This window comes from Chrysoperla carnea, chromosome 1 (assembly GCF_905475395.1).
Source record: "Chrysoperla carnea chromosome 1, inChrCarn1.1, whole genome shotgun sequence".
NCBI classification, from domain to species: domain Eukaryota; kingdom Metazoa; phylum Arthropoda; class Insecta; order Neuroptera; family Chrysopidae; genus Chrysoperla; species Chrysoperla carnea.
In genome coordinates, this window is record NC_058337.1 from 125,511,176 (window position 1) to 125,538,800 (window position 27,625).

A 27,625-nucleotide genomic window follows, 5' to 3' on the forward strand; every position below is an offset into this window, starting at 1 on the left:
ATTAAATGGGTACATTCAGCAAATTTAACCTTCGTAATTCTCTATTCGTAAGATAATTACTGTATTAATAGTAGGTAGCATAGCCACTCAACGAGCCGATAGAAATTAAAACTTTTATAAACGATTTTATTTAAATTTTGGATACCCAAGAAAATCAGATTTTCCAGACCATATGAACTATGGGTAAATAGAATGTCCATCAAGATTCATTGTTTTCGTTACAATGGCATTAAATTGTCTTTGCATTTTTAGCAAAAAAAACAATAAAAATTTTTAACTATTAAACTTTAAAATGATTATAACGAGTAAAATTTATTTAAAGTGAAGTAATTTATTCGGTTATATCTCTTAATTATTATATTGTTTGTAGCTGCAAGGGTCTGTCTTTTAGTCATTAGAGCAAAACTTTCCGAGTTATAGGCAATTGAGTGTCTTCGGGCGCTTTTTTAATCTCTATTCTATTCATGTTTTTCTACAAGTATCAAAATTTAATCGCGTTTTTCCAAAACTTTCTGGCGCGTTTTTCCGTCGAAAGTCGAAAATCAAAATTTTCTCGAAAACCTTCGGATTCAGTTCGCCTAAAATTTGCATCCTTCATTTACATACTAAATACTAGTTTCTGAACGAAAGTTTTTTTTTTTTAAATTACAACATGTTTTTCAATTTAAAAAAAAGAGCAATTTTTGTCAAAAATCCAAGTTTTAATCAGAGTTTATTGCTCCTTTAGCAAACGTTCAAAAATGAATATTTTGTTAATTTTTTCTTTCAAATTCAAAATAAAGGTTTGTACGATAGAAATTCCTTTGGTTTTTTCATTTCAGATGAAGCAATCATGAGTTACTTATCCTGACAACCGGATGGAAAATTTTTTTGTGAGAGGACTCGGTTCACACCACTACCACATTGGCTGAATTTTCAATATTTTTTTATGCAAATGTAGCAAAAAATATTCATAAATAAGGTACTCTGAACAAAAAACGTTAATTGTCTTTAATTTTTAGTATTAAAATGGAATTGATTATTTTCTAAATGACCAGAATTGATTCAACTTTCGAAATGTTTTCTCTCTTCACAAAAATAACTACTCTCTTAGAACTATATGCATATACTTTTACGGGAAGATTACAGCCAATTTAATCGAACTAATGAACGAACAATTCGCAACATCGTGCTAAAGTTCGATGAAACTGTAAGCATTGGAGACTGGGTAAGGCATGTGTATCATCGTAGGGTGCGTTCAGCCAAGAATACGCTTCATGTTGTTTTCTCACCAGTCGCGTCTACATCAATCCTGCAATATTGGAGTTGCTAAAATTTTACACCGGCCAATTTTTAGCCCAAATAATCATCCCGAAACTTGCGATAAAGTCACAGAAAATTACCCAAAACGAATACAACAACTTCAGATGGTCCAGAGGATGCCATTTGGCTGAGTATACTTAATATTCGAATAATTAAAACATAACTAAGATAATATTATATTTTGTGTTTTTTTATTAATTAAAGTTTGGAAACTCAATTTTGTACATCGTTTACAAAGAGGCAGAACTAAGTCACCAACTTAAAACAACATCCCCTTTTCATTTTTCATATTTTAGTCATTGTTTTGAGAATACATTTCCACTAAATGCCAATTTTACGACACGTTGAAGTAAGTCTTATTATCTGAATCCAGCGATAAAAAGATGCATTCACATGTAAAATAATTGCTAATCAAACTAAGCTGAATGAACCCATTCAAATAAAATATAATAATGAGTAGAGCAGTTGCAGTGAACAATATGACTGTGTATGACTGTATGACTCAATATAATAATTTCAGTGAAAGCCATCCATACATACAACAAATACACAATTCTAATTTTTATCTTAAAACTAAAGAGAGTGTATTTATTATACCGAGTTAAGTGTAGGTTGAATAAAATTAGTTAACCTCTTTACCCATGCTAACTCTTATTTAAATACAATTTGACCTCATAATTAAACAAGCCGTGTTGGATATCCCCTTTGAAGCTTATGCCTGCCTAAAGCTTCCTGATTAAGTATTTATCCTTTCTAAAATAATCGGCTATGATCGCTTTGACTATCACCAGTTATTTCTATTAAGGGCGTTCCTAAAAATCACGTTTTCTTAGGATCATCTTTATCTTATAAGCAGGTAAATTATTTAATATCTCGTACGGTGTTAAATTTATAGATTTGATCTGTTCAAGTTTGCATTTTTACAAATAAATTCTACATTGAAGAGTTTTTGAAGTTATGCTGCTCTATTATGTCTTCTTAAAATTAATTCTAGCATTTATTAGCTAAAGCATGACAAATATTTTACAATAAGGAAAATTATAACAAGATGCACTCATTTTTCTATAAAATAAATTTAAAGTGACGAAATGAATGGCATTTGCATGTCTTCTATAAGTGATTTTCTCTAAATCTTTAGACATCAGTATTTCAAAAACTATGCTTTATATCGAAAAATCTAACTCTTAATTTTCGTCTAATTTCCCCAAATTCTAACAGAATACACCCTCAAAATTTGATACGTAAGTCTCAAATACTTCCATACACTAATTTTCTTGGGAACGTCCTTAAGGCGTTTCGATACCGAAACGAAAATGTTACCAAAAACCTGAAATTTTGTGTGTCAATTAGTGAGTATTCAATACGCCTTTTGTATAAATTTCAAGTCAATTCTCTGTACGGTTAACGATAAAATAATAATCAAAAACAGCGTTTTTTACATGGTGGTATATGAAAAAGTCGTAATAAACTTTTGTTTTTTAATCGATAAGTGCTTCTAAAAATGTTAAAAACCATTTACATAAAAACTTTTTATCAATATTCTTAAAGTTTTAAGCTTTGTAAATCATACCAAAATAAAGAACTGTTCATAAAAAGCTAAAAAAATTTTTAGGTAGTTAATTTAATTTTTTCTCAAAAGACGTATAAAAGGATGATTAATTGATAAATAATTTTTGGTATCATTTTCATTTTTACCGTATCGAAATACCTCTAGGCGATGGCAGCCTCATTAGAATCCGAACCTGGGCTTTCAGGCTAGAGACTTGTCTATAAAACTATTCTGACCACTTTGCTCAAAATGTAAATACATACAATATTAAATTTTCGATTTTCATGGAGAATATAGAAACTTTCTATTAGAATATTAATAGAATACATCATGTATCCATCCATCTAACACAACTATAGTAATAACATTATTTTCTCTCCACTATACTATATTCATTTTTTTTTTTTTTTTTCATTTATTATAAGTGAAATTTAATAATAAAACAATATCAATTATATTATTATAATCTAATCTAAAAACAAATAATTTATTTATATTGTATATAATTAAATATTATTTATTCAATTTAATAAATTGTTAAAATAAAATATAAAAAGAATTCATAAGTATTTTCAATAAATCATAAATAATAAATTTCATTATTATTTTATTTATTATATTTAAAATACGTGATTGAGCGCCATCTATGTTTTTTATTGTACAAGTTTATTAATTAACTGGTGTCTTTAGTGACATCTATTTTTAGTTTTTAATTATATTAAACAGTTATTATTTTTATACTTTTTTTGGATTCTGGTATTCTTCTGGCTGTAGTTACCTGTCCCTCTGGCATCATGTATAAACAACTTATAACGCACAAAATATCCAAAAATTTGAAAAACATTCACGGTTTTTTGCTGCCCATGGTACATTAGGCATGAAGGACCTTTTCAGAACAATTTATTTCTGTAAGACGTAGGTAACCGTATTTCTTAGGAAATAATCAACAATAATATCTACACTTGGCTAGGTAAATGAGTGTTACATAACATCGATATTGGAATATACATTTTACCGACCTTTCATTTCATTAGATGTTATTTTACTGGATTCGTGTTAGTCTAAGAGACGGTATAAGGTCGATCTTTACCCATCTGATATCCAGATGAGACATATTTTTTATGGAATATTGATTTATAAAGACGCTTTTCATAGTTTTTCTATCGTAAAGTGTTCATGGCTATACCATTATTTTCAAAATTAAATTATCTTTCTTCTGATTTCAATTTCGACTTGTTAAAAATCGATGATTTACTTATATTGACTTACCTGTTCATATGGTATGAACAGATCTACACTAATCTGTTAACCAATGGAGATTGGTATCAAAAGAAAGATAATTTAATTATGAAAATAATGGTATTAGTGTCCGACCGAAGCTTCGACTTCGGCTTCGGCCACCTTCGGCCAAAAAAACCACCTTCGATCAAACATTCGGCTTCGACCTGAATTCAGGCCGAAGCCGAAGATTTGGCCGAAGGTTCTTAGCAAACGTCGGAATTGAACGAATTGTTCTAAATGTTATTATTTTGAAATAAATTTCAAGGTAATTTTTTTAATCAGCTTTAGATTGACTTCTATATCAACTTCTCAAGATCATAACCTCTAAATCAACTTCTAGAGATCAACTTTAATATTAAAGTTTTAAAATCATGTTTTTAAACCTTCGGCTTCGGCTCGGCTTCGGCGTCGGCCGAAGGTTGTGGCGATAGCCGATTAATCGGCTTCGGCCAAAAATCGACCTTCGGTCGGACACTAAATAGTATAGACTTGCCTTTAAAAAAAACTGTTCATGGAAAAAATCGATTAAATTAATTTAATTAACAAGTGAAATTTACAAAATTTTAAAAACCTCCGACAAATTTTTCGGGTACGGAACCCGAATTTGAAACATATCTAAGAACACTTTCCACAGGGCCGGATTAACAAGTAGGCAGAAAAGGCAGTTGCCTGGGGCCCCCGATTTTAGGGGGCCCCCAAAAAATGAAAAAGACTTCTAAAATTTTCTTACAAACATAAAATTCTAGAGAGTGAAAGGAAATATAATCAGAACTGAAAATAAATTTTACTCAAATAAATAAAACTCAATTGGCCGCATTCAAAAGGCGACGACCGACGAACTAGACAAAGTTCCTAAAAAGGACATTTCCGACTACTTTGACAAAACTTATAGTCATTTGTATAAGATTCTAATGGAAGATCAATTAGCCGATGTATTTCCTAACACAGAAATAGCTCTTCGGATTTTTTTAACATTAATGATCACAAATTGTTCTGCCGAACGATCCTTCTCGCAATTAAAAAAAAATCAAAGCTGCTGAAAGAGCTACAACGCGACAAGAGCGATTCGAGATGTTAGGTATACTTTGCATTGAGTCAGATTAAGTTTGTATTTTTTAATCGAAAAAAGAAGGGAACGGGCGTGAAAAAAGGGCCCCCAAATTGATGGTTGCCTAGGGCCCCGTTGAGGATTAATCCGGCCCTGACTTTCCATTATAATACCTTTTTGTTTAAAGCCTTTATCAAACTGAGCCGATTTTGAAGATGAAAATCATCGCCAATCTTTTAGTTTTTTGGGAACGGAACCCTAAACTCGCACTTGCGACATATCTAAGAACACTCTTCATTAAATTACCTTTCAAACGAAACAAAAAAAATTAAAATTGGTTCATCCGTTTAGGCGCTACGGTGCCACAGACAGACAGACAGACACGCATATAGTGGTCAAACTTATAACACTCCTTTTTTTTAGTTCGTTCGTGGATTAAAAATAGCCATGCACACTTTACGATAGAAAAAACTATGATAGGCATGTTTATAAATCAATAAAATTTCATAAAAAATATGTCTGATCAGGTTATCAGATGAGTGAAGTTCGACCTTATACGATCTCCTGTAGGTACTATGTGTTGAGTCTCTAATTAAAATCGCATAGTCGCAATGTTAACTTTCATTAAAGACAAGATGAATAAAAAGTAGCTCTAATTATTATCAACCTAAAGTGGGGGTTGCTGATATGAATGAATAGATTCAATTTTAATTACACAGACCACTATCACGGTATGATGGTGGTCTATTTATAAAATCATGTCAGGTACCAAGTACCTACTTGTTTAACGTGTAATTATTAGTTTCATATCCTATTGTTATTTTTATACCATGTATATATGAAATATACATAGTATTATAAGTTTAGTCCCAAGTTTGTAACGCCTAAAAATATTGATGCTACAAAAAAAAAATTGGTATAGGTGTTCATAAAATCACCTAATTAATCCATTTCCGGTTGTCCGTCCGTCCGTCCGTCCGGCCGTCCGTCTGTGGTCACGATTACTCAAAAACGAAAAGAGATATCAAGCTGAAATTTTTACAGCGTGCTTAGGACGTAAAAAGTGAGGTCAAGTTCGTAAATGAGCAACATGGGTCAATTGGGTCATGGGTCCGTAGTACCCATCTTGTAAACCGTTAGAGATAGAATAAAAGTTTAAATGTAAAAAATGTTCCTTACAAAAAAATAAACAACTTTTGTTTGAAACATTTTTTAGTAAACATCACTGTTTACCCACGAGGGCGTTAATTAGGTACAAATTTTATAGTATGTATTAATATAGGAATATCAAAGTGAATATCTTTTGTTATTTACATGACGTCAAAAAAACAAACGATTGCGCATCAACACTTGCGCATTATATGAGAATATCAGTTAAATATGTCAGATATGTATGTATGTGAAATGTGACAAAGTTATCAACACTGCCTATACATGGTATTTCAACAATTAACTCAGTCAATTGTTTGTTTTCACTTGTTTTAAATGGATATAGGTTCAATATCATTTTATAAATGAATCAGATTCTACGAAATATGAAACACTAACAAAAAATTATGATGTTTAATTCTGTAAATATTTATTATTGTTCGAAATGTTGTACATAACTACTAGCCGTTACCCGCTAGAAAACATTGGACTATTCCAACTTTTTAAACAAATATCATAATTTGATCCTTCTCTTCCAAGCATTAGAACTCAGTGAATTATTTCTTTTCGACGTCAAAAAAACTTTCCATCTGACTTCGGTAGTCGGCAACAGAGCTCACTCCAATTGAAAATGGCGCAGAACACAGTTACTCAGATTTACATCCCGAAAATTGGGTGAACGTAAGACATTGGAAGTCATACAAGCCTTCGGCCTCAAAACAATGTACACAATATGGTTTTTGTATCACTAAATATTTGAACGGTATCTGACTCCCATTAAAGTAAAATCTCACTAAACCGGCACTATTAATAACCAGGAGGTGCCGGATTATTGGCATGTTCGGATTACTGGATTTTATCGCAAAATTCATAATAAATATCAGCACTGACACGAAAATCATCTTTATTGGGAATTTTTTAATAAAATTCAATTGTCTGAGGGTGCCGAATTATTAGACGTATCTGCCAAACAAACTAAAAATCAAAATCAGTTCACCGTTTTGGAGCTACGATGCCACAAACGAATCGATCAGGCCCGATTTTCTGTCGGGAGTTTCTTTAAATTTTTAATTTATGTGTTATTGTTCTATACTAGCAGCGTGCACAAAAATTTTTGGAATTTTTTTATGTTCCTTATCACACGATATTTGTTTGCTGGTTGGGAGTTAAAACCAAAAAAAACTGCAACGGATACCAAAAATCGGAATCAGGTTACCTAGGAAACTAAAACTTTTTCAATCGATTCAGGTTGCCATGAATTTTGAGAAAATGCAAAAATATTTGTATATCTGTCAATTAGTCTTTTTTGTCGAAATTTTATGTTTTATTATTTGAAAAAATGAATTGTGAAAGCTATCAGAAGTTAAAGAAAATAGAGATAATTTATAGTAATTACAATGCAATTTTTATGTTATGCCATAATAAATATCCTAATCAAACCAAACGTAATCTACTCACATATTGGGTTGACTACTAAATCAGAAGTATGTCTTTTTTAAACTAATACTACAATTATTTCATACAGTAAAAACTAAAAGTAGCTATAAAAGCTATAAAATTATCAAACAAGTATTTGACTTCTAAAATGAACACATTTTCAGAGAAATTGTAAATAAAAAAAATTAAGCGGTACATTTATAATGTACCATGGTACGAAAAGAATATAGTTACCGCTTGTCCCACGCTCGATCTTTTTTTATTAGTTATATTCTGGAAATTGATTGAATGGAATAATAATTGAAAACTAATGGAATTCTTCAATGCATTTGTGATTAAATGTACAAATTGTCATCATTAGTTCGACTATTGAAAACTTTCATGTGTTTCTGTTATTCATGTATTTTTCTTTATAAATAATAATCAGTGATAGTGGTCATTAGCCTCCTAGTGAATGAAGAATGCATTTTATATTGCATATTAATTTTTTCATTCAGAAATATTGATTTAGTAGGTAAACCACTTTTGTAATATAACCTTTAATGCCATTTCACATTAAGCAAAATTGTTGAATGCGATATACTTCGTATGCTTAAAAATTTCAAACAATATTGCTCAAAATCTCAACAATACAAATTATAATAATATTAAATTAAAAATTACAGAAACCCCCGACATAAATTTATGTCTGATTAAATGTCATTTAATCGAGAATTTTGGTATCTTTGTTACAGGAAAATCTAATCAGCTTTTTTTTTATCAGGATGATATTTGAGCCATAGAAATTGGCGAACACTACGCCAAGATGAAGAAAAGTGGGCGAAAATTGTGGACCAACCCATGGGTCAGTATTGGCTGTAACGTTAAAATCATTATATCTCTAAGTATAAGTGAGTAAAAATTTTAACAATAATTTCGGTCTATAAAGTAAAGTAATAGTTCATTTTTAGATAATAATACTTTTAAAGTTTTTTTTTACCTTAAATTTATTTTATCGAGGTACTTTTCAAAGTCATTTTTTTAAGTGTCTCATCATAAAATTTTTTTAAAAAGTAACACAGACTAGTCAAGCAATTAAAAGTTTTTTTTTCGCAAAGGCAATAAATATCAAATTTTTAGAGGTTATTTTAATATAAATATGATTATTGAAACAAAGTTCATTTCAACGAGATGGCAATTTAAAATAGGGCCGTATTTAAAATTTTTCAGCGGATAAGGAAACAGAAAATATTTGTTAAAACATGACGATTAATCCTGTATGCGATTCTTATTTAGATATAAAAATTAATTCATCTTTTGAAAAGTGTAAGTATTTTAAGGTATAATGTCACTTGTATTTTCAGTTATTGGTCTGTGGAGCTGATATCTCGAGAAACATGAATTGGATCGTATTTTAACCAACAGCATTGTTTTTGCCAGGTCAAAATTAGCCTAAAAGATTGTCATCTTCATTTGATCAAATTACCGATTAGAACGATTTTTATGGCTGAACAAAAAAATTTAATAAAAAATCAGCTGTTTTAGCGAAGATGATGAATGATTTTTGTGATATTATGGTGGTGAAATCTTTACTGGAAAACTCAACAGGTAAAGCACAGGTTTAAGAGGTATAAATCCAACCCTGTATTAGACGTAAAAAAAACAAACTCGGATTAACTAAGCTAACTATTTGTTTCTGTGTGCATTAAAATATGTTCGGTTCAGTTCAGAGTGTTTGTATCTGGTATTATTATTATTATTTATATAATTTTTATATTTTGTGGTCCAAGGTTGATCTCAAATATATATAATTTTATTGCATTTAATTAAATCCATGGCTTATTTTTATTTATAAAATAAAAAACACTAAAAACTCATCTCCGCATTCGCTGTGTAGTACTTGAATCGATACACATATACACACACCAAAACAGATTATTATAATTATTTATAAGTGATCGCATGTTCAATTTGATTAACAAAAAACAAAACTCGAATGAGCTGCAAAACTCCATAACTAAGATCATATTTCTTTTTCATTAAGGTAGTACGAGCGCCAAGACAGTTTTAGACTTAGGGTTGAATTTATTTGTACGTTATTGTCAACTTTGATGATAAATTCTGTTATATCTTCATGAATGTAGACGAAAAATAAGAGTAAAATTTTTCGATATGTGCCTTGATTTTCGAAATATTGAAAGGTAAATAACTAAACAAAATTTTCAATTTTCGATATTTTGAAAATGATTCCAGATATCGAAAAATTGTATTCTAACTTTTTCGTTTTGACAATACATTGTCAAGTTATAGCATAATTCACCATCAAAATTGAAAATATATATTTTAGAATTGACACTTCTAAAAGGCACTTCCTAGATCAATTGGAAGTGGCTGTACAGAAGTATAAAGTCATAAAAACCATGAAAAAATTGGTTTTTCTCCTAAAGATCCCCTTCAGTTTACCGAAATCAAGCCCTGCTTACATAACATCTCTGCTAATAAACCTCCCAAATCTTTTTCTAGAAGAAATAAAACGGATTTATTTCGAACCTATAAAATCACCCTTCTCCGTTGACATTCGACTCAGAGTACAAGTCTATATTTTCGGGGGAAATATGACTAAAAAAGATGAAGTTTATTAATTAGTTTTAATTAATTGACCTATTTTTAATTTACATAAATAATCATAACAAATGTTTGATAGTTAATGATGTATTTAATTAATTAAGTTTATGTGTAATCATATTCAAATTATTTTTTAGAGGCGTGGTTAGGTGTTATCTAATGTGACCTCTGCCTGTGTATCCTAGTTGTCTGATGTAGGAAAAATGAAAAACATGTCAGTAAAAGTTCAAATTATTTAAAATCAGCTATCATAGGGTAAGAAAAATTAAAGTCTTACTTTCTAGAGTATGTTTCGATCGAAATAAAATTATTTATCAATCATAAAAATCATTTACTTCGATAGCTCAGGTATAAAAGTAGATGCCGTTTGAAGTTCAAGTCAATCGGATAAAAATTACTCGAGTTTTATTTTAAACTAATTTTGGCAAGGTTAATTTTGAGATAGCAGTAATAAGAATTACAAACTATGGAAGTAAGAGGGAGGGCAAGCCACAATCACATCCCTTAGCACCTAGACTTAAAGATCCTCTTTTCAGTCTGATTTCGTTATCTGAAGGCAGAACGTTTCCCAATGAAAGATTAAGTTATAAGCAAATAAAATTTTCCACGATTTTGTCGAGATCAGAGGCAATGGACACATTTTCTCCACGGAGTTTGCTCCCATACCTTCTCCACATGTGATATCATCTGCAACTCCAAATTATGATCATGATAGATCAACCGGCTATCCATCAAAAAACTCACTATCTTTTTTAACTAAAATCTAATTAGTTTCAATACAGGAGAGTAAAATGGTCTAGTTGTGGTTGTGCACAGCTTAGAAAGTCGCATGCCATCCTGGAACTCCTTAAGATCAAAGTGAGCTTATCATTAGCACTCTTATACACCAAGTTGCGGACATCTTGCTAAAGTACTGATAGGCTCAGGCAAAAGGGACTAAACTTTCCGAAAAAGGCGAACATGTGTAACATAAAAATTCTAAAATAATTACCCCTTAGAATAATTTCAGCCTTTTGTCACCAAGATTTTAAAAATGACCAAGAATTTATAATAGCTCAATACAACAACTCAAATTCTGTGATATGAAAAATGGCTTTCGTCCAAATTTTCATATAGGGGGCGTCAAAGTTCAAACATATTCAAATATTTTTAAATCCCCTATTTAAACCCGAGTTTTTAAGAATTTTCTTTAAGAACTTCTTGATTGAATGCATTGTTGCATATAGTTTGGCTGAACGCTGTATTCCAGAAGAAAAAAAATGCAAGTTCAAATCAAAACTCAATTGCACTGTTAACTGTTCAATGAGTTTCAACTTGCATGAGATTCTAAATGATTTAAAATACATAGTTGAAAACATTTTTTTTTAAATATTTGTTTTGATTGAATTATTTTCGACATTTAATTGAATCAATTTCATAAAAGTATTTGAAGTAGGCGACAATAATTACTCAGTGAGTGTATTTTGATTGTGATATCAATCAAAATCAATATATCAAGTAATAAATAAAAATTCAATTTTTATAATAAAATGTTGAAATAACATAGTCAGTTTGTTTGGCCTTATTGTCTGATTAAAGAATACAAGCTTGCCTCCAGACGGTACTAATGAGTGTATACTTTTTTTTCGTCTGGGTTAACAATGCATAAATATTTATGAATTTTTTTCTTTTTAAAGTTTTTTATTTTTCTTTTTTTTTGTGGGTACAACACATTTAGGTACAATTCAAGGACAATCGTCTATATTTTTATCAATTATTTCTGATTTCATCTAAATTTAATCATATTTCCAAATATTTTATTGTTTGTGATTTGTAAATAGAATAAGAAATAAATTTGTCGATGATATTCAACAGTGGAGTGTGTAGGGTGGTTCCTTAAGAGAAATCTGAATCTCCAGGTCATTAATAGATAAAAGAAACAATGGTTAGGTTAGGTTAGGTTAGGTTAGAGTGGCTGTCCTGGGTTGAGACACACTTAGATCATAGGGTCCGTTGTGATACCGTAAATGGGTTGGCCCATCCCCGGCCACTACTCCATGAACCATTTGGAGCTATTTAAGAACAGCAGGAGGGCTTTGACGTCGACTGACTTGACTTTAGGTCGGAGAGGTCGTCAAAGAGAGGCTGGCTCAAGTAAGTCCATCTCCTCAAGACAAGAGCTGGGCAGTGACAGAGAAGATGAGACATTGTCTTCTCCTCGTCACCACTGTGACAGCTCCTGCAGTAGTCGTGATACACTACCAGGCCTAAGCGTTCAGCATGCTTGCCGCCCAGCAAGTGTCCTGTGATAGCCGCAACAACTTTGCGAACAGAGGCCCTTGGAAGTAATATGAAAACTTCGGAAAGCTTGCGATTGTACTCAGATCATATCTGTCTTGTAGTACCACAAGTACGTTCTTCCCTCCATCTAAGATTGGCCTTTTTCAGAATATCCTCTTTCAGGAGTAACTTGCAGTTTGCAAATGGAACTCCCGGGTATTTATTGATGCTTATGTCCGGCAGCATCGTGCCATTTCTGGCAAGCTCGTCAAAAGAAACAATAAAAAAATAATATTTTTTCAGAAAATTGGCTGTAATTCTCCGGCGATCCTGAGTTTTTGAGATAAAGCAGATCAAAGTTCAAGCATGACCATAAAACAGGCCTTATGGAGGGAGCATATGTCTGGTGTAATAAGAATATGTTGAAAGACTTTTTCCCTCAAAATAACAACGAAAAAAGGATGAGCAAAAAAAAGTTTATGTACTGTGAAAAACATTTTGCCAAGAGCACTCAATGGCTTCAAATAAATCTACAAGCTTTAAACGTTTCAGCAGATCCTGAATAAATAAATAAATGGATGCTAAAAAACTGCAGTAATTTACAATAATATTGCTAAAATGAATGAACTTAGTTGTCATTCTTAGCCAAGTCATTCCATAGATCACTGCTGTTTTTTTTAAACTGACTGCTTGACGTCATGAGTGTTTTTTCTAATAGCAGGTCAAAGTACTGCCCTTGGCACTTTTATTTTTCGAAAATCCTGTTAATTTTTTCAATTTTTATTGTTCACATCCAGGTAATTTTTCGTTACTCCACTGTACCTGGATGTGAACAATGAAAATTGGGAAGCCCAACAGGATTTTCGAAAAATAAAAACACTGAGAGCAGGTAGAGTATGAATACCTGTAACATATCCAAATTTCAAATCAACAGAATAAAGGGTATAATCGCAGTGCTTGAAATTCGAATTTAACATGCATTCTTATCTGGAAAATCGCTTTATAAATTGTTTTTCCACCAATGAATATTTAAGAGAAGTCTTAAAAAATATAAATCTAAACGCCAATCAAAGCATGATTTCACGCCAATCAAAAATGTGTATTCGCTCCGTGCGTGAGTTTCGTTTCCATGGTAACGATACACTACTTTAATTATAGAATTGTATGTATGCATATATAATTGTATGGATTGCATTTAAAACTTACATTTAAAATTTAATATTCTTGTCTCACAAATTTAAATAAATAATTATGATAATTTACATTTGAAAAATAATATTTGTTCAATTTGATTTCTTATTTTCACAATTTTTAATGCATTAAGTTTAATTAATTCGTGTTTTTCAATAATTTTAATTTGACATTTCTATTACATTAACATGTAAAGAATTGCAAATTAGTCATAACAGCCCCCTTTAACTCCAAAATTTTTCACTTAAAGCGCTGGCATCGATTTTATTGTCCCTTCCATGACTACGCACACAACGAATAGAACAGCCTTCCGTATACACACAATTTTTTATATGCCCAAAACTCTTTTAAATATAGGCAATTATCTTACATAAATATATGAAAAATAGTATAACAAAATTATATAATTATTTATTTTTCGTCACAAGTGGTGAAAATTATTTTCAGATTAAAAAAAAGCACCTTTGAGAAATAATATATGGATTTTTAATTTTAGTCGTAAAATACAAAAATGTAAAGAAAAAAAAAGAATTAATAAAACAATTATAATTTTTTTTATCAATTATTGAAATTTGTTGAATATTTCAATAAATCAGCAATTTAATCGGGAAATCAGAACAATAATAATATTACAATTACAATAAAATGACGTTCGTTGGAAGTTGAACCCTTGATCTACTCTCGGTCGGTCATAGCACATAAGTGTCGTATATATTGTATTTTATGTATAGCTAGCTAGTGAGAGCCAAGAAAAGAAACACAACGAATTGAATTGAATACACTTGCTATCTATTTATTGATATAGTTATTATTGTTACAGGGTGCGCAAAAAAATGAAACGCAGCTAACTAGCCATTCATGGAGAATAGAAGAGAAAAAACAAGGCATAGAAATAATCGCAAGTTTACCAAGTACATCAAATTCAAATCGATAAGCAGTCGGGAACTATCCAGAGTTTTTAAAAATATCGTTGTTTCCCCTAGTCCCAGAAATAAATAATTGACTAAAATAAAAATTGTTTGATTTAATGGGTGAAAAATGATTCAAGTCTCTCAAGTGTTGCTCGAAACTCTAAAGAGATATAGGAAAAGTTTAAGTTAGAAAATGTAATTATTTCTAAAATTGCCTTATCATTCAATTTTTGTGGAATCAATTCTTTAGAACATAAAAATCTAAGTAGAAAAGTTCTTAAACTTTCAAAATTTAAAAAGTAAAAACAAACAATTGACTGAGTTAATTGTTAAAATACCATGTATAGACAGTGTTGATTACGCAATCGTTTGTTTTTTTACGTCATGTAAGTAAAGAAAGATAGCCACTCTTAAGACAGCCACAAATACATACGAACAATGTTTCGAACAAAAGTTGTTTATTTTTTTAAGGAATATTTTTTACATTCAAACTTTTGCTCTATCTCGAACGGTTCACAAGATGAGTCCTACCGATCCAAGACCCAATTGACCTATGTTTGCTCATTTCGAACTCGACCTCACTTTTTGCGTCTTGAAAACGCTGTAAAAACTTCAGTTTCATCTCTTTTTTCGTTTTTGAATTATCGTTTTGTCAGACAGACAGACTGACAGACAAGCGAAAATGAACTAATTAGGTGATTTTATGAACATCGATTTCAAAATTTTATTCGTAGCATCAATATCTTTCAGCATACAAACTTGGAACTAAACTTAGTATACCTTGATATATTTCATATATACATCGTATACTACGACTAATAAGAGCCTAAGTGGCCGAGCGGTCTAAGGCATTGGTCTTAGACAGTTTGTCTACTTAGACATAGGTTGCGGGTTCGAATCCAGGCAGCGGCAGTGTGAACAATTATGATTAATGGGGGCGGTAGAATTGATCACATTGTCGTCGCTTAGATAAGAACGTAGTAACCGATTCCACCCACATCAAAATGTAATTGTAAATATGTTTTTAAATAAATAAAGATTAACAAATGATGATGTGGGTGGCGGAGGTTAGACCCCATTATTATTATTATTATTACGACTAATAAGAAATACCATCGATGGTGGTACCTACTGCGACAAGTCTTCCTGATAAATCTTTCTTGTTATTCTCGAAATTAAAATTCCCATTGAATTTGTAACGCAATACCAGAATAAATTGAATGCTATATCTTAAAAATTTTACAAAAATATATATTTCATAAAAGATGAGAAGAAAGCCACTCTATATATAAAGAAGACCTCATCAACCAACATCTCCTCCAAGTAGCAGCAATAAAATCGAGGCTAATCTTTACAAATACCATTCAATTTCCACTCCAATAATTCAAATGCATAATTTTCTATTCTGAAGTTTTATTTTTTTTCTTTATATTACTTTATTCTTAGACGACTTCGTAATAAATTGAAAAATTTATCGATAGATTAAAGAATCAAACGAGAAAACTTTATTTAGCTCGAGAGCTTTTTATTTACAGTGATTAAGGATGTTCCCTCGCCAGTAATAGAAAAAAATAAATTAGTAGATAATTATCCGAATTTTTAGTATGTTAACCTGTTATGAGGATGGTTATGTTATTTAGTGTATTTTTAATTAATAAAAACTCTCTTAATTAATCGGTAAGATACCCAAATTTTTGTTTTATACAATAATATATTTCGTTAACTATAACATACTAAAAATTCGGATCCTTATCTACTAATTTATTTTTTCTATTATTGCCGAGGGAACATCCTAAAAGTGAATGAAAGGTCGGTCGGTCGATTGATAGAATTTTTGGTAATATAAACTTGATTTTTGAATATTTCTTTATAGAATTTCTCGAAAACTCTACGTTAAATGGTCAAACAATCATATTTTTTGAGCACTAATAGCCCTTAGTTTAATCGGTTCTTAAAAGAATAAGGGAGCGAACTAAATTTTTTTTATCACTTCAGATGTCGAACTCTCACATCACGAATAGAAAAGTGAAGTTTTTAAAAATCTTTACTAGCATGTAAGATATGAACGTTTAAAGTTCCTAATTAAACAAAGAGGAAGATATCCGCTAGTGACATCATAAGTGAGTATCGTAAAAATTACATAAAAAAACATTGTTTTTAAAAAGAGATGGGCAACCTTTGAATGAAATCTTTGATTGCTAATAATTTCTTCGTTTTTAAATCAATTTTAATTTCACTTTCAAATTTTGTCATGGTGTCAAGTCTTGTTTTACATTTTTGTGGGTAATACAGCCAATTCGACATCAGGATTATCCCCTATTGCCAAACAATTTTTGTCAATCTTTAAATTTTCTAGAAAAATTAGATCAAACTTAAAAGTCACGGAAAACCAGTTCATTTCAAGATAAATTTCTTCTAAGAAATTACCTGAAATCGATCCGTTAAATAGCTCTTTTTGTGGGATCTTTAACAATATCTTAGAAACTATACATTCAATCTTCAAATAAACCCGATTTCTGCATTTTTTGGGCCAAATTTTGGATAATTTCTATAGGAGCCCTCAGGAAAAAAACGAAAAAATTCACATCGAACTTTTTTGGGAATTTAATAAAGCTTTGTTTATAATAATACTTTTGTCCACAAAAAAAAAAAAAAAAGAATCGAGGTCATTCGACAATTGGGCGAGTATTTTCTATGGTACTGCCTAAAATTCTATGTATGAAACCCTATGTTTACGAGAGATTTTCGAAGGCATTTCAAAAAAAACAGGCCTCGAATCAACTGAATGATGAAGTACCTGGATAACCGAGCTTTACCCGGTATTTTTTGAGTTAAAAATATACAAATTTTATAACTAATTTAAGAACCATTTAAAATGTCTCCACACAAATGCCAACTTGTATGCCCGGTAATGTACTACATTTCGTCGCCAATAGATGCCAGCAATATTTTGCAGTCTATGTTTCAGTTTTTCCTGAAAACACGGATTAAACGACTTTTTCTAAAAATGAAACCTAGCTAGATCGATTTTTCGCCTCAAAGGTCCTTTGCATACCAATTTTCATGAAAATCGTTGGAGCCGTTTCCGAGATTGCTGATATACATAAAATATCACGGTTCATTCATTCAAGTGGTAACTTTTTTGTGGATAAAGTATCTATCTCTCTTATTTAAGTGGTAACATCTTTTTGGAAAAAGTGTCCTCCCATTTACGTGGTAACACTTAATTGAACAACTCTGTTTATTTGCAATGATTTCATAAAATTAACCTTTTATTTCTGTCCATATATTGCAAATACATAAATATTATTTCCTTATCATACTCCAATTTTTTATTTAAAACTGTTTTAAGGCCAAAACTTAAAACAATGATTTTTCTCAATCAATAATGTGTCAATAAAATTGTTTATTTGGAATACTTGAAATCAATTATTTTATTTGCCGTATAAATTAGAGGTTATTTACCGATTAACAAAACAGTTTATCAAGTCAGTTAATTTAAAAAAAATATTATTAATTTTTAATATCAAATAATGATTAACAATAATAAAATGAAAAATAATTTTGAAGTATTGATTCTACAAGGGACGAAAGAAATAAAACAATATGACAATAAATAATCGATAGAATGTGATTTTCGATAAATATTCGAAAGTGAAATCCTTTTCTATTTTAATTACTTCAACTTCTTGTTATTTTTAAGCAAATCAACAGCGCAATATACAAAATCGGTATTCATTCTATGCGTTGTCATTCTTCCAGTCGATAATTTTGGCGATAAAGAAGGCTGTTACGACTAATTTTCAATTGTTGTAAATGTAAATGGTATAGTAAATGTCAAATTAAAATTATTGATCAACAACAATTAAATTTGTTGCACTAGAAATTGTGAATATAATTGAATACATGAATTGTGAATAAGACGAATTGAATACATAATTTCTTTAAATGGAAATTAACATAATTACTTATTTAAATAAGAGTATTAAATTTTCAATGTAAGCCATATATACAATCAATAGACTTATATGTCCATCCATACAATTATATTAATAAAGTAGTATGTCGTTTCTATGGTAACTACCTGAAATAAAACTCATGGGCGGAGCAAATAGGCCAGGCGATAGACTGAGTCTATAACTATTTTCTCAATATATACACCCCCTCCCCCGCCACCTCTGATATTCCATCTTTTGTTTGTAATACGGGAAAGATTAAGCCCCCAAAACTCTAAGCTCAGCTCAAAAACTTGTTATAAATTAATTAATATTTAAGTAAGACTTATGAACTTTAAGAAGATCTCATTATGGCCTTCAAGGATCCGATTATGATACACCGATTATGACGATTAGGGGCGATGAAAACGGTATTGGACGCACGGTAGACTGGGCCTCTAACTATTGTCCCATTTTCCCAATAACCCTGAAACGATGAGCATGTTAAAATTCAAAATTCCCGCTGATATATCGTCTTTTGTTGATCTTGGTTAAGCTCCCAAAACCCTAAGCCTAGCCCAAAAACATTTTAAAAAAGATTAACATTTGAGTAAGAGCTATGAAGTTTTAGGAGATTTAGGATATGCCCTTCCGTGATGAAGTCTTTATCCCACAAGATTTGTCGCTAGGAATATTCATCACCCTTTCCATAATTTCCACCGCGCAGATAACAAAACTACATCATGTTAGCGGTTGAATTGATGTTCAAAATTTCTCTATTTTGCTGAATCTATTCCTTTTCGTAGTATTTCGTATAGAACGCTTATCGATCTAAAATTTCTCATTTATTTTTAACATTAATTATTTCTTCCTAAACTACGAAACCCTGTTGTAAATATTTACCACTGCACATTTTTTCAGTAATAGAACAATGGCCCAACAACTAGATTTCTTGTTAGACTTTTGGTTTTAATGACTATCAGCTTAGGAAAACGTATCATCCAAAAAATTTTGAATTTACTACACTTAAAACAATCTTTTGGATTAAAATAAAAATTCAAACAATTTTAAAACAAGTGAACATTGGAAAATCGTTCTAATAAATCATTTGTTTTTAGAAATTTAAATCTCAAAATAGCTTACCGAAACAGAAGATCGCAATCATCAGGTGGTGTTGATCGGAATTTCGGCATAAGATCACTGTACCAAAAAGTCTAAAACAAAATATAAGTCAGACATTTTATCAAAATTTGACATAACAAATCAGATAAGAAAAATAATTTTACCAATTTTAATATTTAAACGAATTGAAACTATCTAAAGTATACACAAATTAAAAATCAATAAAATTTCGAAATTGGAAAATTACGATTTATCTGCGAATTAATTACAAAATGACATATATTCAAATTAACCAACGTAGGTCAAGGTAAATATGACAACATAACTCAAATATTAGCAATAAATTATGAATTTAATTACCCCCCGAGTAAACAAGAGTTTTTTCATGTGTAAATTTTACCCAGAAAGTCAAGGACAATGTACGAGCAACACAAGCCTATACAAACAGCTTATCAAAAGGACAAAAGATAACCTTCGAATAAAAATCAATTGACTTACCAAAATAATTTTTTTATCCTTTGCAAAAATTAATCGAAACTTCTATTCAAAAACAAATTACAATAAGATTACAAGAAATTTGTGAAACTAGATTATTTTGAGTCCTTTATTTTTTTTTTCTCCAATAACATAAAACACACAAAACCTCAACACATCTCAACTGACACAATATGAAAAAAAAAACACGTGTGCCAACTTTTAATTACATAAATTCCTTCTGGTAATGTAATTAATAATAATAAATTACATAATTCAAAAATTTTGTTTTTGAGTAAACGTAATTAATTAGTAGGTAATGAAATAAGAAATTTCGATTGTGTTCTTTTTTTTTTGAAAATATAGATTTTCATTTATTTTTATTATAAATACTGCCATCTTGTAACGATTATAAGAAATAAAAAATTAAATATTTTATTTAAATATAACAAAGTTTATTATTATTCATGATCTAAAAAGTGTTGTAAAAGAGATCCTTCAATTGGAATGTGTAATAATTCGGCTCCATCCAAATTCCGCTTTGATTTTATTAATTTGTGGTCTAAAAATTCTGTTAGTTGAGCACGTAGAGCAATATCTGAACTAACAAGAAACGCTTCACGGCATGACCAATACAAATCTTTGAATGATATTCCTGCAAAGAAAAACAATTTTTATTAATATAAATAGTATGAAATAATAAAAAGTGCAGCGCCTACTAAACGGTTAAGGCTACCGTCCATGCCTTTTTGCATCTTTTATATGAAAATTTTTAAGCCCAAATCGAAAAAGCGGAATTGAATGCTTTTATCCACTTAAAATTTTATCAAACATCCACACGACTCACTCTTTCTTTTTTTTAAGATTTATTAGTTTTTCTAAAAAATGCAGCCTAATTTACGCTATTTTTGCAATGAATAGCCCTCCTACGCTTTTTGCTTGTTAAAATGATTGCTAACACGAAACAAGCGTAGGAGATTATCAATTGCCCACACGAGGAAAATTAAAACGACACGAAAAACCATCAAACAAAAACCATTTTCAACCATCCGGACGGATCAATAAAACACCCGGACGAGTTATTTATGCTTAATAAATGGTCAATAAGTCATGGTTCCACTAAAATGATTTGTCTTCAAACAAGACAATTTATTTAACAACGTTTTGAATTATTGGCCATCATTTGTTCGATCAGTGCAGTTTTAAGCACCGTTATAAAAACGCGTCTTTGTTTGTCGGGAATAATGTTAAGCAACGTTTTTTAATTTTGTATATCATTCAAAAATAGGAAAACGCTACACCGTAAAATAAAATCGTTTTCTCAAATTTCAAGAGCCCAACAAGAGATGTTTCATGAATAAATCTTCCAGAAATGTATACTTGCAATAGAAATTAATTTCTTCAATTCTCTTTCGATTTTACTGAATAGGGAATGTTTATGGAAATGTTTTTTCTCATTTCTTAACAAAATATGAAAAAAAAAAACATAAAACAGATGACAAAAAGTTAATTAGACAGATGTAAGACAAAGAGATCGTACATAGTTTTTGAAGTCATATTCTGTGTTTGTTGTAAGAACTTCGTGCTAAATTATGTTTTACTAGAAAGAGATAAAATAAATCTTTGACAGCTTTTATTTTGGTTGTTTTTATAGTTATTCGAAAATTAATTTTTTTTTTCTGCTGTTTATTACATGAATAAACTTTTATTAAAGCAAAACAAGAAAGTCACGAATATTCCCTATTTCGTGCCTTTTGTTAATGCTAGATGGAATGTGGGATCCCTGAGCATCTCATCTCAAAACTTAATGAAGTAAATATTTCAAACAAACCTTGATAATGCGCATCTTTCTTATTATCTAAATGATGTTTAATGATTATATTAAATATTCCTCGAGCATTCGTTGTCAACGATTGGAAAATGTTCTTTAAAGAAGATAAAGTTAACGTTCCCGATTTTTGTACCAGTAAAGAACCTTCAAATGATGTTTCTTCTGCATATGGTAAAAATGTTGTCGTATCCCACCACGTGAAATTATAACGATTCAATTTTTTATGATCCCAAACTAAAAAACATTATTAATATTTTAGAATTTATTTGTCAAGTTTGCACAAGCCCAATCAATAAAAATTTCAAACAGACTTCAGACATAAAGCTTTTTTATTTCAAGTTTCTAGAGCCTATAGTTCGAAAAATAATGAAATGTGATTGTATTTTATACCCTTTGAGTAAAACTTACACGAAAAATATCAACATTTAAGTGAAAGAACTATTTTAAGAAAGTTTAACACCCAAAAACTTTGTCATTAAAGTATTTTATTATAAGTAGTCAAAAAATTTATTAATTTACTGTAAATAAGCGCTGAACTCGAGTCGTTTGCATAAAATACAACAAATTTGTACTTTACTTGCTCTAAAACTGAGAAAAATTCAAAATATTTTAAAATAAAATCTAGGATGTACACAGGACCGGATTTAATCTTCTGCGGCCCTTGGGCTTATTTTCACTTAAGGTGCCAAAATTATGATTTACAGTATTTCGATTTGACAAATATTGTATGAGTCGAATTTCTTGAATTATCTATTAAATAATGTATGATTAATTTAAAAAAAAAAAAAAAAATTTTTTTCCACTTCAAAATTTTGCCGCCCTGGGCACTAGCCCCGATGGCCCCTAGTGTAAATCCACCGCTGACATGTACAACAAAATTCTAGAAGGTAAATCAAAAAGCAAAAATGACTAACCAAAATTAGGCATCTTAGTGATACAATTTATAAAATTTAATATTCTGCAATTTTTTAGTAGACAATATTTCTATCTGTCCCAAGTTTGAACTGATTCCAGAAAAGGTAGAATTGGTTTTAATCGACAGATATTTCAAAAAAATATAATCGATGTTAGATCCTCCTCAATAGTAGTGAAGAGGTTTAGCTAGTCCGCTAAATATGTTGGTTCCGCCTCATCAGGAAAATGAGTACAGAATGGCTGAAATTTTTCAGGCTAACACGCCTTCGCCCCGCCTACATTGCGAACGATGCTTTTTGTGATTTTTAAACTTTTCGTGTAAGCAAATTTTCTGCCATTATGAAATCAATTTCCGGACAAGATAGTACCAAAATATGTAATGTTGCGGGCTAGTTAGCCCCCTCCTATTACGGACGATCTCCCTATCTTCCTTTTCTGGAATCAGTTCAAATTTGAGACATACGCAACATTTTTGGCACCCCATTGGGGCCAAAGGGCTCCACTTAGAAAGCGTGAAATAGGTTTACGATTGATAACGCTGGTTTACACCTACGAATATTTCAGCCTTTCTGAAACAATTCACCGAAACTACGCTTTTCGAACAATTAAAAAAAAATTGGCTTTTGATACTATGAAAGGCTTTCGGTAATGTTTTGGGCTAAATTAAATTGCTTATTTCGATATTGTAAAAATGTTTCTCTGATATTTTCGATTCAAAATTTTTATTGATTAAGCTACTGACCAAAAAATAATACGTACTTAACGGAGCATTAATATTATCAATAGATGCAATCATATGAACATTTTTTATTGACGCTAATTTCGATAATATATTTTGTGTTTTCGAACTACGTAACATTTCTCCATCGATATTGCATACAATTAAAAAAATATGAATTTCATCGTTATTCACTAAAAACTCATCAATTTCATCAATTGCTTCTAATGGATTCGATGAAACATCTTTTAATCGTAATAAATCGTTTGCAATCAAATCAATAACATCTTTAATAACTAAACTCGGAAAAAATCCATTTATAAAAATTACCGGACTGTTTTCATTTTGTAAATATAAACGAAAATGTTCTAAAAGAGTACGTTTCGAGCCTAATCCGTACAGTAAAATACTAAAATGTCCTTCGTACATTAAGCATAACCATTTTTCGAAATATGTTTCGTATTCTTTTGATAATTCGGTGATTTTTTTAACATGTTCACGATTAGTTTTTACATTTTGTAAAATATCGTTGATTTTATCTTGTGTTAATCGTGGATTTTTTAATTTATCTAACGTATTATCTGATGTAAATACTTTTGTATTTTGAGTACTAAAATAATCGTCTGATTGTAAACTGTATGTAATTTCTTTTTGACTTTTACGCGTAGATCGTACATTGCGTATTTGTTTCGGAGTTACTGGAACGATTTCTTTTTCCTCTACATCAGAATTATCACTGTCTGATGATGAAGATGATGATGAATTGGATGGATCATAATCACTTTCACTAGGTGAAAAATCAGAAAAATCTTCATCTTCTAATTCCCGAACTACATGCTCCAACTCTAAACAAAAACAAATTTATTAATCCTTGTAAATGATAACGATTTTAAGAATCATACTTTTTCGAACTTTATTCCGAATTGCTGCTGGTGTTTTAACTGCATCGTATTTTTTAGTCGTAGATTTAGGTGTACGAGGTGTGAGTGTCATTTTTTCAGTTTCCTTTCGTAAGGCACTCAAAGGACTGTTTGCAACTGATATTGCTTTTTGAAGTAATGCAGTACGTTTCTTTGGAGTGTGAAAACCATATATTTGCTTGCCTTCAACATCTTTCGATTCAAATAAAACTGAAAAGAATTAAAAGTGATTATTTTATGTCCTAATTTTTGAATTATTTTTGAGTACTGTTGATTGCGAAAAAAGTTAGGAAGGAGTCCTGTCGACAAGTTAATGAGGGAAATGATCCTCGTTCGCTCTTTCAAAAACCGTACAAAGGTTTTTGGATTTATAGTCTAGCCAAGAAGCATCGTTTTCGGACGAACCAGATCTAGTTCTCGGAAAATTATGATGAGGTTGTGGTAAAAATTACAAAAGTTATAAACAATTTTAACTTTTCACCACCTGAATTGGGGATAAAATACGAACCTGTTGGTTTTTCAATGTCTTCATCTACTTCAAATTCACTTTCGCTACTAGAAGATGAAATAGTTTTTTTAGTTGGAGTGCGATAACTTGATGAAGATTCCAATGCCTTCATGCTTAATTTTACCGGTCTACCACTACGGCGTGAAGTTTTAATTGGAGTTTCAGTAATTATTTCATTTTTCTAAAATATAAGAAATTGAATGCATTAAAAGTTAAATAAATTGTATATGAAGCGATTTAGGGTCATAAATTTCCAAATTAAATAAAAAATGTAAAAAATTTACTATTCAGTAGATATTCTCTTCCCTGGTGTTTTTGAAATTCATGGTTAGAATCGACATTATCATTAAAAAAATAGAATAGGGAATATTCATGTATTTTTTTATATTTTTAATTCATTGTTTACACCGTTATAACAAAGTAAAAAATATAAATACTGCTTAAAAATGCTGTATTTAAGTGTAAAAAAATATTTAAAATGCATTATAATTTTGAGATATTTAAACGCAGTTTCTTGGTGCTCTCTGTTGATGACGTATAAGTACGTGATCTGTCAATTTTTGACAGTTCAATGTATAATTGACACTTTAAAAAAATGAATTTACACTCGTTATTATTAAGTTTTGTAATAAAAAGCCGTAGAATGGTATAATTTAATGAAATACCATATAAAATGTAAGTAATTAATATCATACAGTATGTCAACAAATTTGACAGGCCCGTACTATGATGTCACATTTTTTTTCAATATTTACGATAATGTAGAAACCGACTATCATGGTTTCCAATACTCTTTTGGGTAAGTTATTTTAACATGATATAAAATTTGTATACGAATTTTTAGATCAATCGAAGGTAGGCCTTCGAAGAAAAGTCTTCGAAAGTCTTTATAAAAAATATAACTTTAATACCTTTGGGGAATTTTGAATTTTTATACTTTCTTCTATTAACTGGTCAAGTTCTGAAAAACAAACAAAAACAAAGTATATTATTTCATTTTGCCCAAATTTAACTTTATTTACTTACTAGTTACTTTTTTCTTTTTGCTAGGCGTTTTCGGAGTAGAAACTTCTGAAAATAAATACCTTTTATATGATAAATATTATTTTGATAGTAATTTCTTATCTTACCTTCAGATTTAGTAACCGGTTGATCTCTATTGGATGTATTAACCTTACTGGAACCTTGATTTTTGTCAGATTCTTTTATTAACTTGCCAACTTCTAAAAGAAAATCAGAATTATATTATTTTAATTTTCGGTATTAAGGCATTCGGACACTATCATGTAACTAACGGCTATTTAACATTAACGCTATTTTTAAAAATCCGAATTAAAGCATTTTTAACGTAGATTACGAATCCGTGGCGAGAGCTGGTGTAAAATTAATATTTTCCCCTGTTATTGCGTTCATTCACTTATCCTCGGATTGGCCATTCCTTTAACGGGGTCTAGTTAGCATGGGTCTGTGGGTTTTTTAGCTTTATTGTTAACCCTGTGATTGCGTTCATTTACTAATCCTCTGAAAATCTGAGAAAAGCTCGAAAACTTTAGATAATATTCTGTTCTAGCTAGTCTATTCCATATTATCTCAACGTGAGACTCACACCAAAGACACGATACCGTCTAAATAGCTCACCCCTTAATTTAAGACAATAAAATTTGCGTTTAGGTACTTACGAGTAGCTCCTTTCTTCTTGAGAGGTGTTTTTTTAGTTGAAATTTCTGAAAATCAATTCACTTTAAGTGTTAATTATTCAAAATAGTAATTTTTTGTCTTACCTTCAGATTCAGTAGCCGATTTTTCACTATTAGAGAACTGATTTTCTAGAAATTGAAAATATTCTATCAATGATCAAAAACTCACTAAGAAGTCAAATATAGCTTACCGTCTAATGTTAGTTTTTCCAAAATAACAACAGGTTTCCACAATTCTGGGTCATCCACGATCTTATCTGGACTACTTTGTTGTAATTTTTTAGTGGGTGATTTCATTTTATGCTTTTGATTCTCATCTCTATTATCCGATTCACTGCTTGTTATTAGTACTGCTTTCGAAGGTTTTTTCGATTTATTCCGTTGATTTTTTTGTATTTTATTATCTTCATCATCGGATTCACTAGTTATTATTTTATACACAAGTTGCTTCTTATTCTTTGATTCTGAAAAGTAAGGTTAAAATATAAATAACTGGAACAAAGACATGAATTAACAAATTACTTTTATTTTCTTTCGGAGTTTCTTTCTCTGAATTAGATATGTAAATAGGTTCTTCATCTCGAAAATCATTATTAATTAATGTTAATTTAGATTTTCTACGATTCCTTTCTTCCATGATAAAACAAAACTTCAATTTCAAAAATTTATAAATACAGTAATACCAACCATGGAATCATGCGCACGAACTTAAGGAACAAACACCAAAAAGAGCGGGCTCAGTTAAAGCGGGCGAAATTTTTAAATGCCCTCACT

At 30.3% G+C, this 27,625-nt stretch overlaps 2 protein-coding genes across 5 annotated transcripts in view; both read right to left on the reverse strand.

Moving 5' to 3' along the window:
- Positions 1–20,439, reverse strand: part of LOC123305166 (protein roadkill) — a 281,683-nt gene extending 261,244 nt beyond the window's left edge. For 2 of the 3 annotated variants that reach the window (XM_044886801.1, XM_044886797.1), the window contains exons 1-2: positions 20,287–20,437; positions 19,810–19,880 (exon numbers count right to left, since the gene is read on the reverse strand). The gene's annotated coding sequence lies outside the window, so the exon portion shown is untranslated. Of the gene's footprint in view, positions 1–19,809; positions 19,881–20,286 lie in introns of all 3 variants that reach the window. The other variant, XM_044886799.1, reaches the window with a different exon arrangement.
- A 256-nt stretch (positions 20,440–20,695) lies between these two features.
- LOC123304309 (origin recognition complex subunit 2) lies at positions 20,696–27,512 on the reverse strand. Of its 2 annotated transcripts, none has more exons than XM_044886350.1 (12): positions 27,374–27,512; positions 27,043–27,315; positions 26,936–26,980; positions 26,834–26,878; positions 26,317–26,377; positions 26,181–26,230; positions 26,066–26,115; positions 25,155–25,335; positions 24,629–24,856; positions 23,768–24,571; positions 22,094–22,327; positions 20,696–20,917 (listed from the first exon to the last, which is right to left on the reverse strand). In XM_044886350.1, exons 1-12 carry the CDS (start codon positions 27,486–27,488, stop codon positions 20,724–20,726), a joined length of 2,280 nt encoding a protein of 759 aa, XP_044742285.1. In that variant the 5' UTR covers positions 27,489–27,512; the 3' UTR covers positions 20,696–20,723. The 2 variants fall into 2 exon arrangements, with proteins under 2 accessions (XP_044742285.1, XP_044742284.1); XM_044886349.1 differs by having other exon boundaries at positions 26,181–26,225; positions 26,285–26,377.
- Positions 27,513–27,625: the final 113 nt, after the last annotated feature.

What these genes read in the sequence shown, in the direction of transcription:
- LOC123304309 (XM_044886349.1), bottom strand. Translation starts at nt 27,488, where the DNA reads ATGGAAGAAAGGAATCGTAGAAAATCTAAATTAACATTAATTAATAAT. An exon ending in AACTCCGAAAGAAAATAAAA is followed by an intron (nt 27,316 to 27,373) that starts GTAATTTGTTAA and finishes CTTACTTTTCAG; the next exon opens with AATCAAAGAATAAGAAGCAA. An exon ending in AGACATTGAAAAACCAACAG is followed by an intron (nt 24,857 to 25,154) that starts GTTCGTATTTTA and finishes AATTCTTTTCAG; the next exon opens with TTTTATTTGAATCGAAAGAT.